The 24,595-nt window shown below is 44.5% G+C and overlaps 6 protein-coding genes across 14 annotated transcripts; 3 read left to right on the forward strand and 3 right to left on the reverse strand.

Moving 5' to 3' along the window:
* Positions 1-1,134: 1,134 nt before the first annotated feature.
* LOC117857648 (uncharacterized) lies at positions 1,135-6,919 on the forward strand. 7 transcript variants are annotated; one of them, XM_072293660.1, is made up of 5 exons: positions 1,135-1,689; positions 1,782-1,831; positions 3,718-5,158; positions 5,363-5,388; positions 5,790-5,902. In XM_072293660.1, the coding sequence occupies exons 3-5, from the start codon at positions 3,775-3,777 to the stop codon at positions 5,838-5,840; spliced, it is 1,461 nt and encodes a 486-aa protein (XP_072149761.1). In that variant the 5' UTR covers positions 1,135-1,689; positions 1,782-1,831; positions 3,718-3,774; the 3' UTR covers positions 5,841-5,902. The 7 variants fall into 7 exon arrangements, with proteins under 7 accessions (XP_072149761.1, XP_072149760.1, XP_034596321.1 ...); XM_072293659.1 differs by having other exon boundaries at positions 5,363-5,424; positions 5,790-5,863; XM_034740430.2 differs by having other exon boundaries at positions 1,137-1,689; positions 1,782-2,117; positions 5,363-5,424; positions 5,809-6,919.
* A 446-nt stretch (positions 6,920-7,365) lies between these two features.
* On the reverse strand, positions 7,366-8,724 carry LOC117857650 (acidic endochitinase). Its single transcript, XM_034740436.2, has one exon. The coding sequence runs from the start codon at positions 8,451-8,453 to the stop codon at positions 7,536-7,538; it is 918 nt and encodes a 305-aa protein (XP_034596327.1). The 5' UTR covers positions 8,454-8,724; the 3' UTR covers positions 7,366-7,535.
* Positions 8,725-9,137: 413 nt separating this feature from the next.
* On the forward strand, positions 9,138-13,756 carry LOC117857890 (uncharacterized). 3 transcript variants are annotated; one of them, XR_011898181.1, is made up of 11 exons: positions 9,138-9,324; positions 9,407-9,604; positions 9,691-9,793; positions 10,487-10,557; positions 10,637-10,741; positions 11,321-11,354; positions 11,604-11,704; positions 12,422-12,481; positions 12,538-12,735; positions 12,854-13,001; positions 13,399-13,756. XR_011898181.1 is itself a non-coding variant. In XM_072293661.1 (10 exons), the coding sequence occupies exons 1-10, from the start codon at positions 9,205-9,207 to the stop codon at positions 12,944-12,946; spliced, it is 1,083 nt and encodes a 360-aa protein (XP_072149762.1). In that variant the 5' UTR covers positions 9,138-9,204; the 3' UTR covers positions 12,947-13,255. The 3 variants fall into 3 exon arrangements, 1 of the variants encoding a protein (XP_072149762.1); XR_011898182.1 differs by having other exon boundaries at positions 13,410-13,756; XM_072293661.1 differs by lacking the exon at positions 13,399-13,756 and having other exon boundaries at positions 12,854-13,255.
* Positions 13,757-14,301: 545 nt separating this feature from the next.
* LOC117857893 (large ribosomal subunit protein eL13y) lies at positions 14,302-17,316 on the forward strand. Its single transcript, XM_034740797.2, has 5 exons — positions 14,302-14,438; positions 15,434-15,567; positions 16,124-16,257; positions 16,655-16,813; positions 16,911-17,316. Exons 2-5 carry the CDS (start codon positions 15,459-15,461, stop codon positions 17,133-17,135), a joined length of 627 nt encoding a protein of 208 aa, XP_034596688.1. The 5' UTR covers positions 14,302-14,438; positions 15,434-15,458; the 3' UTR covers positions 17,136-17,316.
* Positions 17,317-17,622: 306 nt separating this feature from the next.
* On the reverse strand, positions 17,623-21,063 carry LOC117857891 (uncharacterized). The gene is made up of 6 exons (XM_034740794.2): positions 20,421-21,063; positions 20,263-20,314; positions 19,447-19,545; positions 18,350-18,414; positions 18,073-18,243; positions 17,623-17,991 (listed from the first exon to the last, which is right to left on the reverse strand). Exons 1-6 carry the CDS (start codon positions 20,997-20,999, stop codon positions 17,923-17,925), a joined length of 1,035 nt encoding a protein of 344 aa, XP_034596685.1. The 5' UTR covers positions 21,000-21,063; the 3' UTR covers positions 17,623-17,922.
* A 254-nt stretch (positions 21,064-21,317) lies between these two features.
* LOC117857892 (uncharacterized) lies at positions 21,318-24,398 on the reverse strand. The gene is made up of 6 exons (XM_034740796.2): positions 24,239-24,398; positions 23,376-23,508; positions 23,193-23,296; positions 22,909-23,080; positions 22,662-22,802; positions 21,318-21,930 (listed from the first exon to the last, which is right to left on the reverse strand). The coding sequence occupies exons 1-6, from the start codon at positions 24,286-24,288 to the stop codon at positions 21,574-21,576; spliced, it is 957 nt and encodes a 318-aa protein (XP_034596687.1). The 5' UTR covers positions 24,289-24,398; the 3' UTR covers positions 21,318-21,573.
* Between the last annotated feature and the right edge of the window lie 197 nt (positions 24,399-24,595).

Below are 24,595 nucleotides of genomic sequence, written 5' to 3' on the forward strand. Positions count from 1 at the left end.
AGGAGGGGCAACCTGACGTGCTTCCGCGGCTCGTCCGGCCCCAGGCTCAGGAGCTGGGCGCCTACTTCAGGTCGGCGTACCTCCTTGGCTCCGCCAGTCCTCGCGCTCGAGGGTTGGACGCCTATTTTAGGTCGGTGTACCTCCGCTAGTTCTCGCGCTCGGAAGCTAGGCGCTATATTTGTATCCATTTTACGAAGGAAACAATACATCAAATTTTTTACCATTAGACTGATTATTTTAATCGCTTCAATGCTCAGGGACTACTCCATATGGAGTGCATATGCTTCCCTTCGATCTACAGATGCTAGACATCCCGGAGCTTGGCAGTCGCATAGCCATGCGCATTTGGTCATACACATGTGGAAGCTTCAAATTTTTTTTCTTCCTTTTTTAAGCACTGCGCAGCCTCTCCATGACTATGACAACACCGCAATTTCAGCCGAGTACATTACAAGCTTAGTTACGCATTCGTCAGGTTCCTGTTCAACTCCACATCGCTCGGGGGCTTGAGGGGTAAAGGTACCCACAGGTCCCCACCGACCAAGATACTAGTCGGCCCTGACAAGTGAGCCCGCCCGACCATGACGTGCGGGCCAAGGCATGAAGACGTGTGGAGCACAAACCAAGAGGCTGGGCGAATCAATTCAGCTCGGATATCATAGGATACTTGTTGTAAACTGAATCAGATTGCTTTCCATGTAACAACCGACTAGGATTAGATCCTATCCGATAGTAACCCTAAATTGTCTATCTATATAAGGCGGCTAGGGACGCTCCCCAAGGTACCTGACATCCAACTCCAACGCACCTCAACTCATCTCAACCCAACGTGCATCAACTCTTCGCATCCCATACTAGCAATACAATCCATTGGAACACAGGATACAGGGTATTACTCTTCGGAGGTCTGAACCTATCTAAACCTTGTGCCCTTATGTTACAAGCTCTTGGTGTTACGTCCTCCTCTGCTTATAAATCTACCACCTAGTAATCCCTAATGGACTACCAGTCGCTAAATCCGACACTACGGCACTATTACCATAGGGCCGGGTCGTGATAGCGTCGTGTTTTTTAAGCCGTACTTCGGGCCGCCCGGTGGACCTGCCCATTTGGTCATCTATACCCTGCATCGCTTGGCAGAGACTCCGCGACGTCGCCCACCCCCCCGCTGCTCCGACGTCTCCTTCGCCAGTCGCTCGCCCCGCGCCGCCTGGTCCGCCGCTAATGGCGGCCTTTAGCCTCGTAGGCCAGCCGACGCGACGCGGCCGCATATATGCCACAGCTCACTGTCCGCCGCGCCTTCCCCGCGCGCGCCAGGATTGGCTCATTTTGCTGGCCGGGGAAGAGGGGGATTCCCCGTGGCCGCGCGAAAATTCGCTGAACCCCCCGTGCAGCGTCCCCAGCCCACATGTTTTTTGATTCCCGCGGATGCGGAGGCCGCCGTCGGGATGGGGACGGGGATGTTGCCCGGCGGCAAAGCAGTGGGGCTGCTCGGCACTTGATCCATTCCTTCCTGGCAGAGGTGGCGCAAGTGGGCGACAGGACAGGTGCCGCCGCCGCCGCGTAGCTGCTTCCTCGGGGGAAGGGCCGGGCTCTTTTAAGCCTTGGCTGGTTGCTGTTTCTCGCGGCGGAGGCGTTTGTGGGCTAATCTTGCTTGCGCCTGGCGAGGAGGAGCCAGCGATCACTGAGGTAGTTGAAGTCTCCTCTTCTGTCTGTGGTTTCTTGTTCTGCTTTCATGTGTAGATTGCTTGATTTTTGGGCTCTTGTTTTCCGAACCGCAGCGTTATCATGCCAACTTCGCTTGGGACGGCACTAGATGGTCTCTTCTTTTGTAAGCACTTCTGCTTCGTATGGCAAATGAAGAATTCTCCTCTAGTCCACTTGGGTTGGCGCTTTGGAATTTCTGCTGAGTATTAAGGCACCTCTTTTGTCAAGTAATTGTTGGGATAAATATGCACGAATGACGAATTATACAGTGTTATCTACTTTTTTTTTTCACAACTAGTTGCAGTTGCAGCCGTGTAGCTTGGATGTAGAAGTTTCGCCACTGTCCTTTGTTGAGGTTGCATAACACACTTCGACAGCAAAGCCTTGCCTGCAACAAGAACCTTGTAAACGTACGAAGATTAATTTCACAAACCGTTTACTAAGAATCATGGGGATCCTACCATCTTAATGCTGTTAACAACTAATCAACCGGCAGTTAGTGCTAGTCTTCCTAATTTCACGTTCATGGCTAACTGTTAGTACATGGTTGGTAAACATAATTAAGTACGATGAATACCGTTGCCCTTGTACAAAAAGAAAATATTTCTTCAAAAAACAAAGCGAGCCTTCTCAGGGCTATTACGGCACGTCCACACCCTTCTCCTTTCTGTTTTGACTAACTGATGTATAAATTCTTTGAAGTGTAATCCTTTAATGAAGTTGCATACTACTTTGTTAGCAATATTGCCGTCAGCTTGTTTTGTTGAACTAAAGCTGATGACTTTTACTTTCTGGAGCTCTAGTTTTGTTTCATCGTGATACGTTGTGGATTCATCTAAGCTGGTAATGTTTTATTTTACAACTTCTGATAGTACAATTTGATGCTGGGTTGGGTGTAGCCGTGTAGGTTTAACCGTTTAATATTGTGCAAAGTGCCATTTACAGTTTTTGTAAAAAATGACAGAACGAACCGGAGAGTGGAGATAGTCTTTGACTTACTATTTGATATGAAAATATTTTGTGATTTTACCATTCACCGAGGGGATAAAACTAAATGAACACATCAAAGAGTCTTTCTTTAGAATAAAACAAGAAAAGAACATTGAGGTTACATTTTTTCAAAAAATCTTTTGATTAAAATAAACTCAAATATAAATAGTAAGGGTCGAAATATACTAGATATATTGTTTTTTTTATAATTTTTTTTGAAATTTCTAGTGCCAGTAATAGTTGTGATTCTTGCAAAACTCTCTGCCTGTCACTCTTGGTTTTACTTTTTCACCTTTTTAGATAAAGCAAAAAGTGTTCCGGCCTCGGCACTTACACATAAGTCTATGTCTATATAGCCAAACTTTACAAACAAAGTAGCACTTAGAGTATCAGACACCATATAATGGAAAATGTTTCAAACAAGCAACAAGAGCAGAGAAAGCTACGCTTCAATCCTGCTACTAAACTTCCAGCCAAATCTGTTGAAGAGTTCCATTACGGTAGTCTCCAACTTCCTGTAACCCAACTTCAAAGCATCTCTCTCTTCCTCTTTAAATAGCAGCGACCTACTTCTGAAATTCTTATCCAGTTAGTCCCCTTACTCAACCAAATAGCGCAACACAGATCAGCTGCACCCACTAAAATTTGGATTTTAAGCTTAGAAGAAAATCCTTTGAGTCAAAAACCAAACATATTAGATACACTAGAAGGTGGTTGAATGGTGTTCGAAATGAACCTAGCCATATGGCAGTCAAAAAGAAGTTCTGGGAATCCCCTGATTTTTTAGTCACCTGAGTGATGGCCTTGTTATATAAGTGTACTTTCTCGTAAGTAAGTCTTGCCATAGTCCATTCTCACTAGCTACTTAAAAAGCCATTTACTCAAAAGGCATTTATTATTTTATTTTGAATTTCCAAGTCCAAGATACCTTTTCACTTGGCATAAATAATAATGTATTGCTTCCTTTTGTCAGTGAAGTCTCTAATTTGAGCTACACCTCCATTCTTTCCATTTTGACAGAACATTCAAGCAAATCTGCCCATCCATGAAACTTAACCGCACTTGAAAGTTGTAATCATGTCAGATTGTCCTGCCAAAAGATTTGGAGAGAAAGAGTTTCAAATTCTGTCGGGCCAAAGTGATCTTGGTTTACCTTTTGAGCTCATCAAAGCTAGAGTGTCTGAAAGCCTGATGTTGGGAGTGAACAATGCAGGTGCATCTACAGAGAATACACATCAGTTTAGTTCCAAGACCTGTGGCATAACTCATAATGTTTGCCAAGGAGTTGAGTGCAAGAATGTTGATCGGGTTGGTACACCTTTTGAAAGTTCCATGATGCAGAAAAATATGAACTTATATGCTGCTAATACAGTGGTATCAGAAAGATATTCTTTTCATAAGCTTTCAGATATATCTGTGAATTCTCGTAAGGTTTTGAGCTCAGACAATCTGAGTATGGAGTGGGATCACTTCCCTATGTTTGAAATCAACAGGAAGATTGACAGTATACTTAACCCAAGACGCACTGCATTTGGTATTTCATCTGATAAGTCTTTTGCTCCGCAGAAAGATTTGAAGGTAAACATGTGTACATCTAATGTGATGGCATTTTCGTCAAAGGAATATCAGTTCCACTCACATCGAATAGCTGATGAGAATATGAGTAAGTGCAGATCTACAGGTGGCATCCTGTCTCACCAAGATAAACTTATTGGTCTCAATTTTGATCAGGCTGGGAAAAAACTGAAAGGCCATTTATCAATTGAAGAGTCAAGCTCTTGCAGCAAGAATGAGACTAATTCATCATGTTCATTGACAGACAAGCTCTGTTCTAGCAATCTTGTCGTGAATTCAAAGGAAGCACCTTGTTGTTCTAGTGAGAACTTCATGTTCTCAGCAAGCAGAAAAGAGAATGAAAATGCTGAAGGTACACTCCTGGAAATGCAATTAGGAGCATTAGGAGAATGCCCTAAGCAACAAGATCTTGAGGAAGTAGCAAATCATGGGCTAGTGCTTGGTAGAGAATGTGAGATGCGACCGGTCAATGCTTCTACCATCAGTAAAGGGAGTGATGTGGGAACTAGTGATCGTGGTATGGTATTTGCTAATCTATTACAGAGTGAACATGAGAATCTGCATACACACAGGGTGAATTCTGCGATGAAGTCGACAAAATCCTACAACCTACCTGGTAACATTGAAAGCACACTAGCAATGAAGAGCAAGGTTGAAACATTGGCTCCTAGGAAACCACCAAAGGACATATTGACAGATGGCAAGCCAAAGGCTCCCTGCTTATTTGAAATGCTAACACTACCTTCCAAATCACACGTTACATATTTCAATGATCCCATATCTTCAGGTAGATCTTGTGGTAACATGGGTTGTTGTTCACTGGGAGCCCAGAAACAGTTCGCAACTAAAACTGATACTTTGTACAGTAACACGCATCATGCATCAGGTGAGCTATTATGAGATAATCTATTTTAAAGCATGCTCTTCTGGTACACCTGGATGGCAAAATGCAAAAACCTACTTACTTTGTTGTTTGTGCCGAAAGGTGTGCCTCATAATACCACTGAGAGGAAACTAGTCTCTACACAAAATTGTTAAAGCTTTTACTCACTGTAATTTATTGATATGTTTTTTTCTGGCTTCTTTGCAGGCTTTGCTTCAACGTCAACACAGAAGGTATTATACCAGCCTCATGTTTGCAACCATAAAAGAGTTAGTGCTCAAACACCATGAATCATAAAACTTTATTTAACTTCATGCAAATAGTACACACAACTGCAAATAGAGCTTTCTTTTCCTTCACGCAAGCTTTTTTAGTGTCTGCAACTTTACCAAGTCTTTGTGCTATCATGCATATAGAAAATCATGATACTAGAGCTAATACCCCCCAAAAAAAACTGAAATTGAGAAAGTGCAGTATGCAAAACATAACCCAGAGAGTCTTCTACAGTAACTTCACCTTATTATATGCTTGACACCTTGCCACTCATTCCACATTCGTCATGAAGCCCGTGATCATAAAATGTCAATTCATATTACAAACTTATAATTCTTACTGTCGTTGTGATTGTTAGCAGCTTAAATTTTTTTCCACAGGACTTTGGCTGTCCAAACACAGCACAATCTGAGCAGATAGCAACTTCATCTATCAGAGGAGTTTCAAGCTGCAGTGGAGGAAATGAAACTCTCAACGTGACTGCAGGAAATCACAGGTCTTCTCTTAAAGAAACATGCACTAATAAGCAAGAATGGAGCATATCGAAGACATCGAGTATGAACCTAGATCTAGTTCTTTTTCGGATAAGCAGAATGAGAAATCCAATTTCCAGTCTTCTAATTGAGTCACCAGTATGTTTGGAGCCAAGCGACAGGTGGCTCAAACGTCTGCAAAACGATGTCTTGGATCCTCGTTTGCCTTGTTCCAAGAGATCAAAGATTGGAGATGGTCCACCACATGGAGGAGCATGTACCATCTTTGGTCAAGAGCTTAATTTTGACATGGGAAAAGTTGATATGATCAACCAGGCGAAGGAGGTCCAGCTAAGGTATGGAAGATTGGTTAACCAACAAAATCTAGAAGGCTCTCTTATTTCGGCAAAAAGTCTTAACAGTTGGATAGGAAGATGGTGCCAAGGTGGCACCCCTATTTACCATGGCACTTCAAATGTTGAAAAGCAAACACCAAAGTTTAATGTGCCACCTGATGATCTTGAAGGTCAGTTTCCAAGCATTGCTGCAATGGCGATGATGGGACGAGCAATGAACAAGCTGCGACCGTGCGAACTTCAGAAAAGGGGTCCTTCGGTAGTGTGGAAGACACAAGGGCTGTGACATTTGACAAGTGTGCTGATATTTGTTCTGTCCACTAGCTGTGAGATACGTGCAGGTAAAAAAGATGCGTTAATAAACTAATTATAACGTGTGATTGCCTAGCCTATTCTTTGTCCCAAGGTTTTGTCTCTTCTAGTATAATGTCTCGCCAATATATTTACGATGTGTTAAATTTTGTCAATTTTCTTTTGTGTTCCATGAAAAACAAGATTGTAACAATAGTGGATAAGGTAAGGACGCCTTTGTCCTTCCTTGAACAATGTTGAAGAGCACCAGTGTGACTTATCTGTAACACAATTATTGCAGTGTGGCACCAGAAAGGTCCTGGATAAAATAGATCCAAGTTTATCGAAATAATTTCTCCGTTCTTTTCTAATCTCAGTGCTTCCTCATATTAGTTTCCGTGCCCAAATTCAGTGCAATTACATTGCAAAACAAATTCTGAATGGATATTGCTGAAAATCGCAAAGAAATTAAATAATCGTATCTTCTTATTCCAGTCTCAATTATCTTGGGTAAGGTCACTGTTTTTTCTCATGCTTGTCTGGCTATCTTGCTGAGTGTCCTCTGCCTTCAGATGTTCCACTTTTTTTAGTGCTGTATACTTTGTCTTTATTTCTTAACAGCTATTCCTGACAAAGTGCCAATTGTAATAAATATAGGTTATTTACGATTCTTGCTGTTTTTTTAAAACTTTGATCATCGACACATGAAGAATTAGGTGTATTGACTCTCATAAGTATAAACTATTTATGATTTTTATTATCAATATCATGTCCAAAAAAAAAAAGAAAAGGACAATTGCAGGAAGACAGTGAACAATGAGAAAGGCAAAATAGATCCGCATCGGGTTCATTTATCTGTGCATAGAGACTAGTGAATATGTAGCCGTGCATGACATCATTTTAAGGAGATAGGAAGAAGCAACTGAGCATGCATGCTCGTGCCATCACTAATACTAGCAGGCTACTAGCAGTTCACTTGGTAAGCGTTCAAACGTTCCCGCGCACGCTGTTGCCGTAACCCGAGGCGGCGTCTCTTGCGCGATCCCACAGCATGACCCCGCCGTAGTTGGCCGCGCCTTGCACCGCCGGCAGCACCTGCGACCGCAGCGTGTCCGCGTCGATGTACCCGCCGCTCGGCGCCGCGCTCTCCGCCGCCGGGAGCCCCAGGAAGACATTCCCGGGTGACGGCACGGTGGCCGTCCACTGCTTCCACGTGCTCTCCAGGCTGCTCGCGTCCCCCGACGCGTATTGGCACCGCGCGTTGTTGTAGAACTGCACCCACACGTGGCTGAAGAGCCCCGTCCTGATCGCCGCGTCGAGGTGCAAGTCCGGGTACGGGCACTGCGGCGCCGCCGTGAGCACGCACGCGCCGCCGCAGCGGGACGAGATGGCCCTGGCCAGCTCGTCGTAGTGGTCGACGCCGCCCTTCTCGATGTCGAAGTCGACGCCGTTGAGCACGGCGTCGCCGAGCGGGCGGGACGGTGAGCTGCCCCCGAGGAAGTTGTCCCACAGGTAGTCGGCGAGCCCGCGCGCCTCGTCGTCGGAGGTGAGGGAGTAAGTCTCCGTGGCGCCGCCGAGGGAGATGAGCACCTTGACGCCGCTCGCCTGGCACGACTTGATTTCGGAGCTGAACACGGCGCAGGTCCCAGCGCCGGGGTCGCAGTGGTTGGCGAGGTTCAGGACCGGGGGCTGGCCGTTGCCTTTGCCGAAAGAGCTGATGAAGGCGATGTTCACGAAGTTGTACAGCCCGGTGGCGCACGTGTCCGAGAGGGAGCCGTCCCCGCCGCTGCCGCCCTGGCCCCAGTAAACGGCGACCTGGCCGGCGCCGGAGACGGCGGTGAAGGCTACAAAGATGGACGCGGCGACGAGGAGAGGTGAAGGGCGAAGGATTCTTGACGAAGCCATATGGATGCTGTGTGGTATGTGTATACACGTTCAAGACTGGTGAGTTGGGCTCGTTATATAGAGTTTGCCTGGGTGTACGGTTATCGTTGCATCTTGCTTGCAATGGCCTGGGCGGTGGGCGCACTGGGCACGGCAGCAACTTCGCGCGTGTGATCCTGGGGACTGTTGGAAGAAGCATGTGCTCTTGGAAGAAAGAAAAAATGAGGTCGGCGTGGGCGCGTGGTCGCTCTTTCTCTCTCTCTCTAGACATGCTTAACTAACCTTCACAGCGAGGCATCCTAGCTTTTTTTTTTTAACAAAAAAACAACAACAGCGAGGCATGCTCGAGCTTTCAGTTGGCGATTGCACCGGGCACAGGCCAGTGAACCAAGTCAACCGTGTCACACACGGCACATCAGGTCGCCTCATAGGTCTAACCACACACGTCGCTGCTCACCGCTACCCATCGACCTCGCCAAACGGTGTCACACTCGACCATTGTGACGGACTGACGGTGGCGCTCGTCGCCGTCAGCCTCGACCATGCAGAATGGACGATGGATTCGGCCTTGGGCCCCCGGCCGCCTCTGCGTCGTCTTCTATGTGCGCCACGGGCCGGAGCAGTTTCCATTCTCCAAGAATGGCCCAGGAGACTGGGACCTGTCGGGCCGTCAGGCACCCGGTAAAGAAGGCCCCAAACCCTTTTCCTTCCACCACCGTTCCACCCTCAAATCCCGTCTTCCCCATCCCAGCAATCCCCCACGAGGGAAACCATGGCGCGGTACTCCCCACCGCTGCTGCGCCGCTTCTTCAGCTGCGCCGCCAGCTCCGCCTCACCGGGCGGAGGCAGCGGCGCCGGGAAGAAAAACCTTGTATTCTTGGGCTCGCCTCAGGTATTACCGCACCCGCAATCTCAGCTTCTCGGTTCGTACTCAACTTCCGTGGTCTGATTACTGAACACGGCTCGCAACTCAGGTGGCCGCCTCGGTCCTGGACACGCTGCTGGCCGCGTCGGGCTCCCCGGAGTCCGGGTTCCAGGTAGCCGCCGTCGTGACGCAGCCGCCGGCCGCCAAGAACAGGGGGAGGAAGCTGATGCCGTCGGCCGTCGCGCAGCTTGCGCTCGACCGCGGGTTCCCGGAGGAACTCATCTTCACGCCAGAGCGGGCCCGGGAGGTGTCCTTCCTGGCCGCCATTCTTGAGTATGGGTCCTGTAAGGCTATGGAGGGTTTGGGTTCATAGTGATTTCTGATGCAATGCAGGAGTCCTTTCTGTCGGACTTGAAGGAAGTGAAACCGGATGTTTGCATAACTGCTGCGTACGGGAACATTCTTCCCCAGAAATTTCTTGATATCCCACCATGCGGTACGTCTGGCTGTCTAAATTTTGCCTTGCCTTCTAATGTTTGAATGTAGTGATGCACAATGCGCAAGGATTGCCTCATGTTCAAGCATAAGTAGTCCACTAGGAGCCCACCATAATTGTCTAGGAAGTAGGACCTGCTGTTCACTGTTTCTGGCAAAATGTTAACACGTAATGCAGGTTAGAATTAAGTACCAACTACTTGATGTCTACAAGCAAATGCAGGTCGTGACAGTTACTTACACTAATTTTGCAACATCTATAATTGTATTTCAGATCTTGAAACTAAAGAAAAAGTGACATTGGCATGGCATATACACACACATTGCATTCGTATGTGGCTTGTATTGGTATGGCATGTTACCATTGGTTTCACTATGGAATCCTGATCCACTTCTCGAATTATCTTATTGCTTTTCAATGGTAACTAGATAGCTACTGGGTTCTATCAAGGGCCTGTCTAACAGAACAAAAAAAGGAACCAGGCTTTATGCATGCATGATGATTCACACCATATATCTGATTTTTGTTCTGGTTACCACAAACCAACTAATATACTGCACAACTTCCAGTCAGTTCATAGTCAAGCTATTTTTAAAACGCTAATTTGGTTGATAACAAGTGGAGCGTGTTGGGTTTCAGGTAGTAAAATGCTTCTGGGAACCCTAAGCCCTGATCATCTGCTGTGTATTTCAGGTACAGTGAATATACACCCAAGTTTGTTGCCTCTATATCGTGGTGCAGCTCCTGTGCAGAGGGCATTGCAGGTTTAATTGCTCTCCTTGTTAAAATTCAGTGCCACTGGAACTATGTGGTACCTTTTATTTATATCAACTATTTCTGTAGGATGGTGTTGAAGAAACAGGTGTTTCCCTTGCATATACTGTTCGCGCATTGGATGCAGGTCCAGTGATTGCGTGTGAAAGGTTTTCTGTTGATGAGTGCATTAAGGTAGTTTATATTCACTGTCTTGCTAGTTTGATTGATCATCTTGACAGTTGAAAGTTATACAGTAGATTCTGCATTTTTTTTACAAGGGCATGGATATATGAATTATGATTACAAATGAATTACATGAACAGTATGGTACCAATCAGTCATTTTAGGCATCCCTGTTGCTGTTCGATCACATAATCTTAAGCGGGGAAATTTTAAATAGTGACCAAGGGTTCCAGCATCCCCATTACGGATAACTTGATTGCACAAAATTATGCTTTGGTTGTTCATTATCTGGCTTCATACTGAAACTGGATGTTAGACATCAAGAATTTAATGCATTATCAATCATCACTGTTCATTTCTAATGTTTATGGGGGGTGTACAACTGTACATCTGATTAGTGATGAGAGCTAAAACTTTCCACTGCTCGACTAACAGGGTATGCTGTTAGTTCAATTTACTAGGACAAGTTCCTAAGCAGAATTTGATTAGTTCACACTAAAAAACTAAAAGTGAAGCAGCAGATGTTTGTTTATCAAGTTGCTATTATCCTCCATTGATTATTTACTATGCCATTTTCTTTGTCTGCAGGCACCAGAGCTACTTGCTATATTGTTTGATATAGGTAAAGGTTACAAATTAATCATAATCCATGAAAGGTCACATTACTACATGGTCATTTTCATGAAAGTGGTCCACGTATAGCTTCTAGAAGCTTACCTGTCCTAATGGCATGTTTGCTGCTCTTCTTTGTCCTAACTCTTAGCTGGGTCTAATGATTACTTGATTAAGTTTTGCAAACAAACAGGATGGATGCTTTTAACACTTTATTTTGTATTTCGAACTTGGTAATGTTGATTCTTGTATTCAATAGGATCCAAGCTATTGATTAATGAACTACCATCCATTCTTGATGGTTCGGCTAAAGAAACGGCACAACCACAGGATGACTCCAAAGCTACGTTGGCACCCAAGGTGAGCATTGGCAGTAGTAGTCCTAAATGTGTGCTGTCATATAATGCAACTTAATTTAGTCTTCTAATATGAAACTGAAGAAAATCTTCGCATTAGTCCCACTTAAAATTTACAGGAAAAAATAACATTACATTGCCTTGGCATCATGCTCAGTGCTAAACATAATATGGTTGGATTCAACATGTTCAACAAACAAAGGATCAAGTTAAGTGAGCTTCTTACTTTCTGCCTGCAGTTTAGTTCATAGCCTACTCTAGATGGCCTCCTTAAATTTCTTGTACATATAAAATTATTTGTTTCTTTGTACTTATGAACTGGAAACGGTGCAACTAGAATATATAAGAATGTAATTTTACGGCTGGGGGCTCCACCCTTTTTTTATATATAGAACTTGTGGTTCTAGAGCTGATATACAAACTTTCTAGAGTTACATTGCACTGAAGCTACTGTTGAGTGTGTTACAGTTCATTGTATAACTGTACAAATTCAGCTAGGTCATTCTGGTTAATTTTCTTTCTAGTCATACTCACTTTCCAATAGATAAGAGGTACTTGCTGAATGTGTTGTACTACCTAGTACTGAGACTTGGAATTCTAATCTACAAGCAGTTAAGAACTCAGCAGGGTAATGCACTCAAATAGTTCTTTACATATAGCCTAACTAAATTATCATGATGGTCTGTTTTACTAATTTACTTTAATGACCTATGTTTTCCAGTTAAATTCTGAGGAGTCATGGTTATCATTTGACCAAGAAGCTAAAGAGCTCCATAACAAGGTGAGTTTCTAATTCCTATTGTACTCATCAAAGCTATTGCCAACCAACTCTGGTAGGTGCGGGCATTTTCAGGGTGGCCTGGAACTCGTGCAAAGCTACAACTCATAAATCAAAATGGTGAACCCGATATGCTAGAGATTAAGGTTATCAGTACAAAGGTTTCGGCATCATGTGACAAGGTCGGAGATGAAAACGAGATACTATTCTCCGGGAGTTCCTTGCTGATTCCTTGCAGTGGATCAACCTGGCTCGAGGTTTGTGTCCAGTTTTGCTGACAAATAGCAGTTCTGCCTTTCAGTTGTTTCGTTGTGGGTTCGTGGTCTTCTCTCAGTGTTTCTCTCAGCTTATCTAATTTTGTGTTGTGTGTACTAGGTGTTGGAACTTCAACTCCCTGGAAAGAAAGTAACAACGGCTCGGGACTTTTGGAATGGTTTGCGTGGTCAGAAGCTGTTGAAATCACCATAGAGTGGATATCTGCATTCGCATGGCGATGCCTGGATGCTATCATATGCGCAAAGAGGTATATTCCATGCTTGCCCCCCTAAAATTTTGCAGGGGCATTGACGTCATCCTAGCTGCACCCACATTCCCACAAGGTGTTGTTATGATTGAGAAATGACTTGAGGTCTCAATTTAATGCTACTTTTGTTTTATTTTGCTTGATAACTTGAGAGGAAGGATGTGAACAAATACCATCTCATGAATTTTGGACAAGAACACAAAAAGAAAAAATATTATTGTCTCCGTAAGTGCTGAGGCAATAATTTATCTTTACTCTCGTGGATGTTGCTAGATGTGCCTTAAGTGTATATTCTGGGAAGGTGCTTGCTTATTTCTCGTGGCGTGTTCCACTGAATTGAAGAGCGGTCTTGCCTGGCAAAAATGTCTACAAGTGAGATGATCCTTATCTTCTGCAGGTGTGAAGTAGAGATAACGCATCTGCTGCGATGCGGGAGTTGGATACGATGGATGATCGACAATCAGATAAGGAGATGCGAAAGTCACTCGCTCGCTACGAGATCAGCTGCGCGCAGGTTCAGAGAGGATGCTATCAGCTCAGTTAACGCCTCCAGATGGCAACCTGCTACATCCTGCAAATATTGTAGATCTCCGTGCATACCTCATAGGCTCATGCATCCTTGCATTGATCGCTCTTCTCCGGATTTTGTAATGCTGCTTTTGCTTTGGTTCGATTAGTTAGACAATCAACTGATAATGTCTTCCGAGAAAAGTAAAAGACTAGACAATGAACTGACGAAACGGTGCGTTTGGCAATTGGTACTGAATTTAGTAGTCGTGCACCAGTATTTACGGACAAATCCCGAACCGTCCCGTTCCATTTTCCGTACCGTACAGTTCGTTTTCCATATTTAACCCGCCCGTTTTCGTATTTACGGATAAATTCGAGAACGGGACGGGAAGCGGGAGAAAGTTTATACCGTCCATTTTTGCGGGATCCTATTTTTAGTCGGGATGGACGTGTATTTATCCCGTATTTAATAAATACGAGATAGATTTAATATACATTAGCACGTACTTAGCTCCAACTCAATACCTCTTATAGCTTTAGAGACCATGCTAGCCACATGTTTCATGAAATATCATTAACCTAAAAGTCCTAGAGGTGCTAAAAACATGGTCCCTAGAGGTGCTAAAAACATGGTTAGCAACTGGCAAGCAGCAGCCACCCCTCCGATCGCATCCTGATGTGGCAGCCCCGTGAGCAGCGTCGCGTCGAGTTATTGTTGGGCCAAACGATTTAGGCCCACTCTTCCTCAGCCAGCCCACAATTTCTGTGACAGGAACGCGGCGAGATCTCGGCCGTCCAATCTAGGTCTCCCGGCGCCTCACGCCAATATAAGCACCCAACCCTAGCCCCCAAACCCCTTCCTCCACCTCGCACTCGTCCGCCTCCGCTCCTTCCGCCGCCGCCGCAGCCGTCGCGCCTCCTCTACAGGTACGGTCACTCGCTCGCCGCCTCCTTTTTCCCCTCAGCTTCGTTTCTTTCCCGCGTTATCCATTCCTCTTTCCCCACGCCGCCGCAGTCCATCCTCGCGAGTCTTGAACTGGCCGTTCGCTGCTGCTGGCTTGCCTCCGCCGCTAGCCAAGCGCTGCTGCTGGCTGCCTCCGCCGATGCTCGCGTGCTGCTGCTGCCTGCTGCCCCGCCTCGCCGCGCCTCGCTGCATCCGCATCCCATGCTGCACGCTCCTGCAGCTCCTCCCCTGTCAACCCAAGCGCGCGCGGCCGCGGCTGAGGCGTGGATGGCGGGCCGCGCGCTCGCGACGGCGGGTTAATGGCGGCGGGCGACGTGCTCATTCATTACAGGAGGCCATTGATAATTGATTGATTGGACATTTAATTAAGGATATATATATTACAAGGATTTACAAATTCTGGATAATGGATCGATAAGATTTCCGTAGTTTATTCAGTTATTTTGAAGCAGCTTTGCCCTAGTTTTCAGTTAACATTTTGTGTTGTTTTAACTTTATAGCGTGATCATGTATATAGAAAAACATGCATCTAGCGGTGACCAAAAAAAAAGAGAAACAGCCTAATATTGATTGACAGAATCTGCAAGTTTTGATGAAAAACCGGGATTCCCTGATAAGAAAATATCACTAATGACTTCACATCATTGTTAGAAGAAAATTTTGATGTAATATGTATAAAGTGTTTTATTGTAGATATATGAATATTACTTTTGGATGTACCTTCATAAAGTTTCGTCCTAGGCCCCCAGTATCTCAGACTGACCCCGATTTTGCTGTGCGGTGGCTCCATATTCTTGGTTGATTTGTTAGCTACAGGTTGTGGGATGAGTGCGTGGTGTTATGATATGCTTGAGATTCTGCCACGATGCTAATGAGGATGGAGCTATGGTGCCCATTGGCTTCTGTTCCCATTGGTGTCCAGCTTTGCTGATGGCGTGGTTGTTGCGTTGGTGTGCAGGTAAGCAGGAGAGGAAGGGGGCGAAATGGTGAAGCACAACAACGTTATCCCCAACGGGCACTTCAAGAAGCACTGGCAGAACTATGTCAAGACATGGTTCAACCAGCCCGCCCGCAAGCAGAGGCGCCGCATCGGTGAGCTCATCGTCTCCTCCCTTAACTTCATGCTTGGATACAATGTCTCCTTGTTTGCTGCCGCGATAACTTTGAATTGTTACCGGGGTCTTGCTACTTCCTGTGCTATGTACAACTAATGGGTGATCAATTAGGATTTAGTTGCAATTCAGAAGCTGTGGTGTCTTGTACTCTGCAGTAGTCTTGTTGTCAATGATAATGCATCGCTGTACAAATTGAGGGTAGGGTCAAAGTGTTCAAGCCTTTTATTTGATGAACTTGTTGATGCACTTGAATTCCTTATTGTATAGCTATCCATTCTACAAATTGGACGCCACAAGATGTTAATAGAGTTTGATCTGCATGTAAATAATACACGTTTGAGCTGTAATATGAGTTATCCGCAGCTGTATTACTCTTCTGCTATTAATGCATCAAAATAGAAATTTCTTTGCTTTACTTGATATTAATGTTGTCATTAAGATTTGTTCCAACAATTATGTTATGCATCATTTTTCCTTAGTGTTTCTCATACTTACTGACTTTCTAATTTGATCCTGCTATGTTCTGTATGCAGCTCGTCAAAAGAAGGCTGTGAAGATATTCCCACGCCCAACTGCTGGCCCTCTTCGCCCCATTGTGCAATGCCAGACTCTCAAGTACAACATGAAGTCAAGGGCTGGGAGAGGCTTTACCCTTGAGGAGCTGAAGGTGATATTGTTGTCCTCCCTCTGAGTTAATCTTGAGTCATGTTGCTTTCTCAATATCCTAGTTTGTTTTCATTTTAGTTCAAATTTTATGTAACCTGCTGTAATTGCCCCTGGTACAACATGTATGGTAGTTGTTGTGTATACTGCTGGTGTTTGTGCTTGCTGCTTTGTTGAGTCTGATATGTTTTCATTTGCATCATGGCAAGCCTACTATGTTTGCAAAGTTTTAAGCCAGTAGCTTGTATTTTTTGCTTCATTTTCCATTTGTAATGGTGTTTGGAATTTGTTGTGTGATAGGTGTAAGTTTTTCATTTGTTATCCTTGTCATCCATGTTGAGCCACTCTTTTCATCCATGTATTATGCTACAGCCTTCATCTTGTCTACCTGTTTATTTCAGGCTGCAGGCATTCCGAAGAAACTTGCTCCGACCATCGGCATTTCTGTGGATCACCGTCGCAAGAACAAATCACTCGAGGGACTGCAGGCTAATGTCCAGAGGCTTAAGACGTACAAGGCCAAGCTGGTTATCTTCCCAAGGCGTGCTCGCAAGGTCAAGGTATGGCCACTTTTCTTTTCCTGAATGTGTCATCTCTTCAAAACATTGTCCAAATTTCTTTCAGCCTCTAATCCTTGGTCACCTACCTTCATGGCAGGCTGGTGACTCAACTCCGGAGGAGCTTGCCACTGCCACCCAGGTCCAGGGTGACTACATGCCTATTACTCGTGGTGAGAAGCGCTCAGTTGAGGTTGTGAAGGTTACCGATGAGATGAAGACGTTCGCAGCCTATGGCAAGCTACGCCTTGAGCGGATGAACAAGAAGCACCTTGGTGCCCGCCAGAAGAAGGCTGCTGAGGCAGAGAAGGAAGAGAAGAAGTGAAGTGACCGGATATAGTACCCTGTTTGTTACATTCCAGTCTTGTAGTGGGTGCTTACTGCGAAGGGCTTGAAAGTTTTGTTTTGGTGCTGGAAATAGAGACCAGCTGAACGGTTCGGTGTCCTCGTACTGTTTGATACCTGTCACTCGTTTTCTCTATTATGTTCACATCAGATTCTTGCCCTCTTGGCTTCTGAATGGCTTAGGATTTAATCTGTTTGCTCGCCTAGTTGCCTACCAGATCTGTTTGGTCGAAAGTTTTGGATTGCCCTCAAACCATCCTTTTGTAATTCAGAGCCTTACGCCTCTTGATGCCCATTTGGTAGGAATCTATTTTTTTTTGTTTGCATTTGTGTTCGTGAAAATGTAATTCCTTCCGACGAGACGGCTAGTTTTGCGATCGGCGTTTGTAACGTTTGGAGGAGCAGTGTACCTGCGCCTTCCTTAATAACCATGTTCAAATGATTAGACATCTTGAAAGCGCAAGGGATGAAGCCATGAAGGCAGCGAAAAACACGTTCTTTTTGGTTAACCTCGTAATTGCCACAGGTTGCACGTATGACCTATCCAGAGTGTGGTCAACGCGTTGACTAGAGATTAAAAAACAGGCGTGAATCTTATCTAAGGGGAGGGACCACTGAATACAATCGACTGCTAGTACGTTACACAGGAGATACATACAATGTGCGGGGTGAGTTCAAAATTCGGGTACAAAGTCTCAGCTTCAATTCTTCAGAATCTGCTGCACACGAGCAAAGTCGAACTTGAGCAGGCCATCAAGGATAAAATTTCATGTATTAGAATCCTGCCGCAACTTCTGAGCCCGTTCTCTCCAGGAACCCTTTTGCATTGCCAGAACCTAGAGAAATCGTTTCATGAGTGGCTTTGGAATGCACGGAAATAAACAAAAAGCAGGGGAAACGAACTTGATAGTCTTTACTTTGTCGCTAATGAGGGAGCTGCTGGGTTGAGCTTCTATATCTTTAGCTTTCTCCTCCTCATCATTGGCTTTAGGCTCATCCTCAGCAGCTTCAGTATGAACATACGAAGTTGTAGGTACTCCAAATATAGCTTCCTCATGCGCGTCCCTGACTCTATCTTCATGCTTTGACTACGGTATGTGAAGAGCAACGAATGGGGGGAAATATAGTTAGGAACAATGGAAATAGTGCAGAATATGGAATTTTAGCTCATTGTTCCTCTGTATGACTGTATACCTCCACAGCAGAAAGCCGGAAGCTCTTCCCAATATTCTTCACCAGTGAAGCATCATCATTAGCAACTACAAATAAAAATTAAGGTAAATTTTGGGTTACCAAGACTAAAGGCAGATTGCATGAATGGCCAAAAAATAATTTGCATATATTGCCACACTAAAACCTTCTTAAATGCTTAAGCAACCAAGTATACCACCAACAGTCACAAATAGGTTGATCGTGATGCATCCCACTTTCAACAGTTCAAGAAGTTCAAATAATTGAATTAGTTGAGGAAACCACTTTATATGAGCGTTTGTGTTGAACGTTTTATCATTGATACAACATAGAGGCACATGAATCTGAATGGGAACAGTGCTTCCATGAATAGCTAAACATGGGCCTTGGATGGCAATCTATGCCGGTGCTCAGTTGCTCACTTGTGCTTTTTCGAGCATATATCTACCACTTTTCACTTCAAAAAAAAAATACTCAGCAGCTAATTCAAGTTTTGAATCAAACAACATTGCCTCCCTCATGTATCAAACTTAAGATGCTCCTTCTAAGCACATAATATAACTAGCAAAGTATTTTATGCTCAACAGACTGTTCTGTCAGACATTAGACACTCCCTGCATCAATCTAAAGATTTGAGCTATGGTTCGAGCAATCAACACCTTTAGCTCCAGAGTCCAACAAAATATGCAATTCTATGACAGAAATGATGTAAGAAGCAAGTTTTTCTCGCATTGAGCATAAGTTTGATAATTCTTGCAATGGTTGAACTGATGTGGTCAGTTGACATGGGGACAGTGGGAATTCTAAATCCACACTCAAAATTAAAGAGAAGGGCTACTTCATTGTGCATAAAAACTGAAAAATAAAGGGAAAACCACCCCATCTATAAAGAACATCTCTTATGTTTAAGATATCTTAGCTTTCTAGAGGGAATCTGATAACTCTAAGGATTGTAAAAATATGGTATATAAAAACAATATCAGTATGCCATGTGTGGACGTAAAAAATAATACCACACCAAGCTGAATAATAATTTGATGAACAATGTCATGCAGAGCCACAAAAGGAATAATCAAGACTGCAACCACCTCAATACTAACCTTCAACATCATTGTTATCTTCATCAAGTGGAGCATCCTTATTAAATTCAAATCTTTCCCACCGCACAGTTGCAGTTCCGAGAGTGGAATCTTTTGCAGCTGCCAACATTGGGGCAAAAATATCTTCAGAACAATGAAAATGTCACAAAAAAAGATTGTAAACCTATCATGGAGTGTGATCAACATAAAACATTGCAAGCCCATGAACATTACAATGGCATTTTGTTTTTGTATACAAGAAGAGTTGATGTTGAGTTTTGGAAGCTATATCATGAGGCTTAGCTACATAGACAAACAGAAATGCACATAAGCACCATACTGCTTAGACTTATATATAATGGATTTTGCATTTTCCTTGTGTATACAAGAGTTAATTTTGAGTCTCGGAGCTATAGCATGAGGCATAGCTACATAAACAAACAGAAATGCACATAAGCACCACTGCTTAGACGTATCTGTAATGGATTTGGCATTTCCTTTGGGTATAAAAGAGTTAATTTTCAGTTTCGGAGCTATATCATATAAAGCATAGCTATATATCCAAACCAAAACTTGCACTGCTTAGAATTAACCCCAATGAATTTCAGCTGATCAAGCTAGCATAGCAAAGTAAACTACCTAAACTTATCAACAATCTCTTTCCAACATTTCACTACACTCCAGAACCACGTACTCAAAAAAAACCTATACTATTGCTACCAAAACATTACTGTATTCCAACAAGTAGCCGCAAAATTTCTTTTGGTTGAAAAAGGCAGCACCCAAGCTCATAAGGCGCAAATAATAACAAAAGGAAGAACTAAGTGCGGTCCTTACATGTCTCAGAGAGCTGAAGCTTCATCTTTGCTTTAACTCTCTCAGCTGGAGTCTGCAGGAGCATCAACTTCTCATCATTTCGAAACAACAGGATGCTAACAACACAATTGTACAGCAGATACAAATTTACCAAGCAGCAAGAGCAGGGCGCGACCAACCATTCTATCATATCCTTCAATGAGCCGCGAGTAGTCCACTTTACCGCCGTCCCTACCACCGCGGCCCTTCGAGTTCTCACGGCCGTCGTCGTGCCGCCGATCCCGCCGGCCTTGCGAGTGCGAGCTCCTGCCACTCCGTCGGGAAGGAGACCTCGACCGCGACCTAGAGCGCCTCCGGGACGCCCTGCGGTCCCTCTCCCTAGACCTGGACCGGCGTCTTCGCTCCCTCGACCGGGACCTCGACCTCGATCGGCGCCGGCTCGAGCGAGACGGGGACCTGGACCTTGACCGGGTCCTGGGACGCGACGGAGGCGGCGAGCGGGAGCGGTGGCGTGTGCTGGACGGTCGCTCGGGAGGCGGCGGCGGCGGTTTCGCGAGATTAGGTGGTTGGGCTTGGGCGGGGGCGGGGGCGGCGCCAGCGCGGACGAAGCCGGACAGGAAGGAGGAGGAGGCGGCGGGCTTGGAGGGGAAGGAGGCCGCATCGGAGGAGGAGAAGCCGAGCCCCTGCTTGAAGCGGCGGGCGCCCTCGCCCTTGCGGTTGAGCTCGTCGTAGTACGCCGCCGCCTTCGCTTCCTCCATCGCTCCCGCTTGCGGTGTGGGAGGCCGGACGGTGAGTGGGCTGGGTGCCCGGGTTAAGATGAACTCGACAATTGGGCCTTTTCAGTTTCTGATGTCGGGAATTCGCAACCAATTACGATTTATCCACATCATTTTGTGCTACAGTGTCTTCTCACATTTCATCTTTTAGATTAGATAAAGGAAAATCATTCCGGCCTCATTCTCGCATTTCAGACAAATGACGTACTATCAGTTCGATTCTAAAAACAGTTGTGACTGAAACGGCATAATCCATGATAAATCCCGTTTAGAACACATGATTTTTCCCAATCCTGCGAATGAGTAGTATACATGCCATTCTTGCATTCCAGTCAAGCCCTTAAGCAGAAACCACAACATTTTCTTTCAGTATATGCAAAGGAAGACGGTGACAGAAAGCCATACTATCTAATTTGTTGTGCTCACACTCACAAAGGTGATATACAGTAACACAGTTATTCCATGAGATATGATTCAGTCAATCCTGATGAATTGCAAGATTCGTAAACTGTGTAAGATTCATTCCCTGACTCGCCTTTGCTGAAACTGAAGACGCTCACTGACTTGTAATTTTAACCTTTGCAAGTTCGGCCGCTGCACGAGCCGCGGCAGACGCACGGGTGGCAGAAGCAATGGCCACTCGAGCTTTTTCCAGGGCGTCTGACGAACTTGGGCTGCTGCAAGATATCTCCTCGGCAGGGGAGTGGTGCTCCTGGGCTGACGGATTTGTCTTAGTGGCAGCGTACGCTCTTGCACTCCCAGCTGGTGAACTTGGGGACCCGCGAACATGGGGTTTTTCTGCATCCTCGACAGGTGAAATCAACACTGGCGGCTTATCTCTGGAGGCCGAAGCAACCAGAGAGCTTTCAATAACAGGAGCCTGGACCTGGTGGACTGAAGATGCTGAGCCATCCTGCATACCAGCACAGAACAGATGGAGTGACTTTTAGTTCTAGAGCATCCTGATCAAACTTAACTGAATTATTTAGCTCTCAACAACGCTAACTGTAGGCATACAGAGGCGTGAAATAAGTTAGTTCTGGTTGTCTCTTCTATATTCCTTAATCAAGTGCATCATGCTTATGAATCGGTAAGCAGCAACAATTTTGTAGCAACAAAAGACAATGTTTCAATTGCCAATGTGTAAGAATCAAAATCAGTCCAACTAGCCAAGGGCATGAATATAGTGATAGGAACAAGATAATTGAGGTAAGGACAGAAGATTGGACCAATGCCACAAGGCCGAAAAAGGAGGGAAAACACTATAAACTGAAATAGAAAGATGGGCACAGAAACCTATTGTGGCAAAACATGCAGAGTACGCAACTGGCAGTCCAAGATTCCTAGCTGAATGCACGATGAAAAAAAAAACAGTGTCTTGCATGAACTTAAAAAGGTGTAAGAGGAAAGTAATGGTTTCTCAGGATGAGCATAAAGATCTGACTAAATTCCTTCAACTGAAAATGAGTGATGTTAACCCCAACCACAGAAATATCAAATGGGTAGATGTTTAAGCATTATAGTTCCATTCATTATAGAAAGCAGTAATGCAAACACCTAAGTTTGAAGATGTCACATGAAACACCTCTCATATGCATTCATGTCTATGAATCAGAGAATAAGTAATGAGTTAACAAACACTACCAGTAGATCTTCATATTTCTTGTTGAATTCTGCTTCAGTATTAGATGAATCCCATTCAACATTGTACTCTTGGGCAATGGCTTTCAGGACTTTCAGCTTTGATTCACCTGACGGAGCCTTCACCGAGAGCTTCTCAATTATCTATATAGAAGATATTCAATATTTTTTGAGGTAAAAGATGCTCACTTTGTGAGGAATACAATTCTGATGTCCGAAAAAAGAAGCGCATGTTGGAGGTTCCACTTACAGTGCGATTGACACCGCTGTCAGGGCGCAATTCCATAGCACCAGCAACAAACTCCTTACCATACTTGGTGGTAAACAAATTACGGAGATGCATTAGCTCAGGCAAGTCTGAACATCTTCCTGATGCAAAGATTATACTAGAAATTGCTTCTCGCAGTTCCAAGGGACATTCCCTGCTCCATGGTAAAACTAGAAGCTGTTAATAGTGTTCTGATAGGGAAAAAAAGAATCCCGAGTCATGACATTACAATTTTAATTCAATCACATAGATAGAGCAGGACCTACTTTTGGACCTCGACAATAGGGACACGTGCCAGAACAAATTCACAGAAAAGCTCAACAATCTCATAGGCAGCCAATATATTTTGCTCCCGTATAATGTGCTCCACCTATGATTTAATAACAGGTTAGAAAAACGCAAAAAAGAATCAAATAATGAGAACTATGAAAGCTACCACTCCAACTTACTCGAATCCTTGCGATAGATTCCTGTCCAGTCTGAAGATACTGAACCATCTCTTTTCGCATGTTTATCAGCTGCAACTCCCTCCTATTGCGCAGCAGCTTGATCCTCGAAATGACAAGATTCAGACATGTTTTGCTACACAAAGCACAAATTCTATTAGTTTTAAGGTTTTAAATAACATGGCATTTGATTTCTCCAAATCCCACCATGCATGTAAATGAAAAACACTGAGACAACACAAAAGATTAACTGACTGTGGGCAAGCACATAGCCATGTAATAGCTGATAATTAATGAGTACTTCGATAACTCAAATCAACTTAAGCGAAGTCCTTAGCTGCTGTCGCAGCATCTAGACTAATGCACACGGGGTACTTACTAGTACAATTTCGTCAGCCCCAATACTACTTCGACTTTTATCAGGGCATGGTGGCTATAATCTTCAGATATAAGCAGCCATCCTTACTACCAAAAATGAAGCTAACTATCAGTCCTCCAACAACGTGTCCGATTAAGAGCATGTAACACCTTTAGCAACATAACATGCATGGAACTGCTCATCAACTTCTAACATACGGCTCTCAGGAATGGCAATTCGCACTCAAGGAGGGGAGGGGGCAAAGAAAGGCACTCGACATCATTCAGATCCAGCTGGTACTGCTAGTTTTTTTTTGCATCACCATATGGAATCTTAATCAAGTAGTCAACTCTAGTGAGGAATCTAAATCTAGAACTCCGAGCAAGCACGCTGAAATTCGTGATCTTAAAATCCGCCCCTGGTAAAAATAAAATCCGCCCCGAAACCGAAACCAGAAATTTGTCTCCAAGGCAGGGGTTCGTGAATGGAACCGGACGAGAAGGCTAACCATTTGGTTCCGAAGGTGGAGCGGTTGAAGAGCGAGTTGAGGGACGACATCGTCGGCGGCCTCGCCCACGGATGCACCTGCCGATGTTGTCAACAGCTCAAGGGAGTAGGGGCGACGGGAAAGACAAGCTCTTCTTATGTATTTTTACAGTTATACCCCTATCGTTGTTCGTTTTTTCGGTTGGAGATTTTCATTAGGAAAGTTTAGTCAGTGTTAGGCTGTTAGCCGCGTTTTCTTCAGGGTATGAATAGGTCTAGTTGTTGTATCCTCTGTGATACACTTTTAATATAAATTTCATCGACGAAACATAAATTTTTTAATTATAATCCCTTCGACCACGAAAAGTACAAATTTATG

This window comes from Setaria viridis, chromosome 5 (assembly GCF_005286985.2).
Source record: "Setaria viridis chromosome 5, Setaria_viridis_v4.0, whole genome shotgun sequence".
Lineage (NCBI taxonomy): Eukaryota > Viridiplantae > Streptophyta > Magnoliopsida > Poales > Poaceae > Setaria > Setaria viridis.